Source organism: Centroberyx affinis, unplaced genomic scaffold (genome assembly GCF_046629955.1).
Source record: "Centroberyx affinis isolate AG114_WGS23_722 - 3 ecotype Tasmania unplaced genomic scaffold, CSIRO-AGI_Caff_v1 ptg002132l_1, whole genome shotgun sequence".
Lineage (NCBI taxonomy): Eukaryota > Metazoa > Chordata > Actinopteri > Beryciformes > Berycidae > Centroberyx > Centroberyx affinis.
Window position 1 is genome coordinate 1 of NW_027280453.1, and position 4,689 is coordinate 4,689.

At 41.9% G+C, this 4,689-nt stretch overlaps 1 protein-coding gene across 1 annotated transcript; it reads left to right on the forward strand.

The window, feature by feature from the left end:
• Positions 1-643: 643 nt before the first annotated feature.
• On the forward strand, positions 644-4,337 carry LOC139654663 (kyphoscoliosis peptidase-like; the record flags this gene model as incomplete). The annotated part of the gene is given in 6 exon segments (XM_071531798.1): positions 644-747; positions 1,229-1,260; positions 1,263-1,347; positions 1,492-1,683; positions 2,726-2,916; positions 3,028-4,337. Coding segments are annotated over 6 exon segments (1,914 nt in total), but the record flags the coding sequence as incomplete, so codon positions are not given.
• Positions 4,338-4,689: the final 352 nt, after the last annotated feature.

Genomic DNA, 4,689 nt, shown 5'->3' on the forward strand with positions numbered 1-4,689 from the left:
CTTTCTATCTGCAAGCAAACACAGTTCTGGATGAGAGTGTCACAAAAAGGAAACTGAAGAAGGAGCTCTATGCCAGTGAAGACACTTTTGCCAAATCGATAGCCGTGTAATCAAATCTGGAAAGGAGGTAAGAATAACTGTGCATATATATAAATATATATACATATATATACTGTATATATATGTATGTGTGTGTATGTATATATATATATATATATATATATGATAACACAAAATCTTCATGTATAGTACTAAGGTAATAATATCTTAATACATATTATTATGTGAAAGAAAACTCCAACTTCCAATATGGGTCCTTCTCCTGGACCTCCTATAAACTCAACCTTTTGTGTGATTTCCCCAAGGAAGAAAAGCTGGAGTTTATGTGGTTGGGCACCTTATATCTGGAAGCTGTTTTTTATTTTTTATTTATCTTCAGAGAGAGAATAAACGGTCATGTGACAAAGACAGATTTGGTCCTCCATCACCATTATCCACCACAACCACCAGAACACAATGCAGACATTCACACACGTTCGTCTGAGTTTGCATGGGGTCATTTGAGTGCATATGTGTACATCGAGAGTAATTTATATCTGTGTGCCTTCATTGTTATATGATGTTGCCTGTTGCAGCTTCGTAGCAAGAGGGTCTTCTCAGTTCAAACATTACCCAGACCATTACAGAGGGAGCCCAAAGTGAGCTGGAGAAACTCAGAGCCATCTGGATCTGGATTTGCAACTACATGGTAAATCCCACTTCTCACGAAGTATCCTACATTTCAATTCCGTCATTTCTATTCTAATTTCACTGTATTTGTGTAACATTGTGGACCAAAACTGGTGGTACTTTAACATGCATGTATACATGAAAGCATATACAGGCATAGGCAAGACAATTCAAGACATTCATTAAGACGTTTGTTCAATGAATCTGTCACTATCTGGCCTCATATGGTTCAGCCTGTCACATGATAACAAGCACCTCGTTACCTAACTAATTGGCAGCGAACTCTCCCAAGTCATAGTTTAGGATTAAGTCATTTAGTGCACTCTGAGTTCACCAATGCAGTGTGACTTGTTTAATCTGCTGCAATATTGCACATGGAGTCTTTCCAGGTTTTTCATTGAAACTCAGTGCCCCATACAGTTTGCAATGATGCCAGATGCTGAATTGATTAATTTCCTCATGGTATTCCCAATACGCACATGATGGTTCTGTGTTCTGCAGAATATGATGTAAGTGGCTACCTGGGGTTTTCTACAAGATGTGCTCTCCAGAGGACGTCATTGAGTCGGGCAGGGGTGTATGCTGCGGATACTCCAGTGTCTGTCTGCAAATGTGCCAGTAAGTTAATTTTGTCTTGCAGTGGAAATAGTATTGTGGTAACAACATCCTTTTTACTCCTCTGATTTCTGGTCCCAGTATACAACGATCCTCAAATAGATACAAACACTGTCTGTTGTAAGTAACAGCTATCTTGTCTTGTAGGGAGGCAGGCATTGAATGTAAAGAAGTGTCAGGCCATGGCAAAGGCGTAGGTTACAGGCAAGGCCAGAGTTACCAAAACACCAAATCCTCCCACATGTGGAACGCTGTGCGTTTAAGAGGCCACTGGTACCTCCTGGATGCCTGTTGGGGAGCTGGGAGAGTAGATTTGGACAACAAAACCTTTATCAAGAGGTGAGTTCTTGGTGAATCAACACAGCTCAATACTCTCTGTATTACGCTCTGTTTCAGTAATGCACAATAACATATCCTTTATCCTTGATTGTGTTGTCAAGCTGCCAACACAACCAACATGGTTGCTAAAAATAGCAAAGCTGTGTCTGTTTGACTATTCCAAAAAAGCACAGAGTTATTCATGTACAAACTGTTTCCATATTTTGAACTCTGGTTATCATAGTACACTAACGATGATTGGTACTCATGAAAAGACTGCTTTGGAGGCAGACGTGGTTATGATTGGTGGCAAAGTTGCTTTAGTTTATATTTTGGATGGTCATGTGATGCTTATATGTTAGTGTGTACTTGATACAGGTTTACAGCTATGTATTACAACCCAAAATAGCCTGTGTTTTTCATGCTTTTGATGGAAAGAAAACACATGCAAATACACACAACACAACCAAATAGACAAACGCGCCGCAAATACACACAACACAACCAAATACAGAAACGCGCTGCAAGTAGCACAGATGACAATGGATCTGTTTCCAGGGGACACAAAAAAGTGATGAACCTGGCTGGGACATGCTTGTTGTCCAATGCTTTGTGACTTTTGAAGTTATTGAAGTCGGCTACTCGTCAGTGGTGTTGGAAAATTAGCTAAAATGTAAGTTTTTTTGGTTTATTTTAACATCGTGATCACATGATTCAGATATTATTGCAGATATCTGCTGTTAACCTAGCCTTAGCCTCACTTTTTTGTGTCCCCTGGAAACAGATCCGTTGTCATCTGTGCTACTTGCAGCGCGTTTCTGTATTTGGTTGTTTTGTGTGTGTTTGCAACGTGTTTGTGTATTTGCAGCGCGTTTGTCTATTTGGTTGTGTTGTGTGTATTTGCAGCGCATGTGTTGTCAAATTGATGAAGATGTTTTCTTAATTTGCTTGTGTTTTGTCTATTTGCATGTGTTTTCTTCAGTTGCAGTGCGTTGAGCTCTCTCAGCCACCGTACAATCCACCTAATTTCTACCTAACTAAAAATTATGTCATTTATGTGCAGGTATGATGATTTTTACTTCCTGACCGACCCCGAGGAGTTCATTAATTCTCATTGTCCAGATGATCCAGAGTGGCAGCTACTGGACTGTCCTGTCCCACTGGAGGAGTTTGAGAAGAGGGTTTTAAGGACTTCAGAGTTCTTCAGACTGGGTCTCACTCTTCTCTACCCCCAACACTTCCTCCTAGTAACAGGTAAATTGAGACTTCCATTCTATGCAGGTATTGTCCTTGATTAATCTTAGGCTACAAATTTTGATGGATCCTAAGTTGTTGAGATGTTCTGCATTGCATCTGATTTCCCAGACAACGGTGAGGCGTCGGTGTCCATGAAGTTCTCTGAATCTGTGGACTTCACCTACCAGATCTCTCAAAGAAACAGCAATCAATCCACAAAGGTTAGTTGTTCCTCTGGTCTTCTCACAATGGCCCAAGATACAATGAGGTTGCGACTGCTGCCTCCTACAAGTGGCAGTTACGATGTCATGGTCTTTGCACGTCCTGGGAACACCTCAGGGACTTTTAGTTGGGTTTGCTCCTTTTTCTTGGAATGTTCTGAGCCAAAACCTACTGAGGAACTTCCTGAGAACCCTTTCCTGTCCTGGGGCCTGCAGAGAAATGCTGAGTTCCTGGGTGTGAAGAGATGCAGTCATGGGTCTGAGCCTGTGATGCTTGAAAATGGGTCTTTTGAGCTAGATCTTCAGACTTCTAGGCCACTTACAATGCTCTGTGAGCTGAGCCATAAAGGCCTTGATTCATCAATTGCCAAGAGATGTCTAGCAACACAGATTCAAACTGACAACCTCATTTGCCATGTGATCTGCCCATATCTGGGGTACTATCGCTTATCTGTGTTTGTTCGGGACTATGAAAAACCTCAAGATGGCTATCAGAACATTGGCAACTTTCTTTTGCACTGCACAGGCAGCGCCATAAATTTGAATGATCTCTTCCCATCATCCCTCAGTTCATCCTGTGGGCCGGGAACTCGGACCCAGGATGCTGGCTTGTGTAAATTCAGCCACAGTGGGGCCATTGTGAGCACCCAGCAGGGAAAATGTAACATCACTTTCCAAAATCAACAAGACCTGGAGATCCATGTTGTACTGTTAAAGGAGCAACGCAAGACACCAGGGTATTCCCTGTCCAGGCATATCCTCCTCACCTACAACGGCAACAAAGTTACTATCAGCGTGGTCCTTCCTGAGGCGGGAGTTTATACTCTCCGACTTTATGCCAAATTCCCCAATCAACAAGACTTTAGCCCCATGTGTGACTTTGTACTGAAGAGCACATCCCAAGCTCCCCTACCTCCATTCCCTTGCACTTACACTGCCTGGCAGAAAGGCTCTGTGTTGTTTGAGCCCCGAACGGGCCTCCTGGAGCCCATGTCCTGGGTCCATTTCAGGGTCAGGGTCCCTGGGGCTCAGAGGGTGAGCATCCTGGGTGAGCAACTCGTTGACCTGCAGTTGAGCAAGAGTCGGGTATGGGAGGGGGAAGTGTTCACCGAGGCGAATGTGAAACAGTTGAAACTGGCTGCCAGGGGAGCAGGAAGTTCAACTGACATGTCCATTATCATGTGCTTCGATGTGCTGAGCCAGCAGAAAGAAATGTAAAGAATCAGGCAGTTGTGCAGAAAGGCAGCAAACATTAGATATGTTTTCCATTGTCAACAGAGAACATTTTAGCAAATGCAAAGTGTGTTTGAATGAATCATGAAAAGGTGCTCATTCATAAGGGTTAACTTTATCATATAAGGGTAATATATGTGATGGGAAATTCAAGTGAAATTATATTAAGTATCGACTTTAGTATCTGCTCTGAGGAAACATTTTATTCAGTTTGGGTTTATTTACTGAGATTGATTAACCTTGTTATAACATACATTTCACACAAACATCTTTAAAGGTGCTAAAAAAGAGAAAAATGTGAAAAATTTATAGGAATTTTAGTTTGAGGCAAATAACA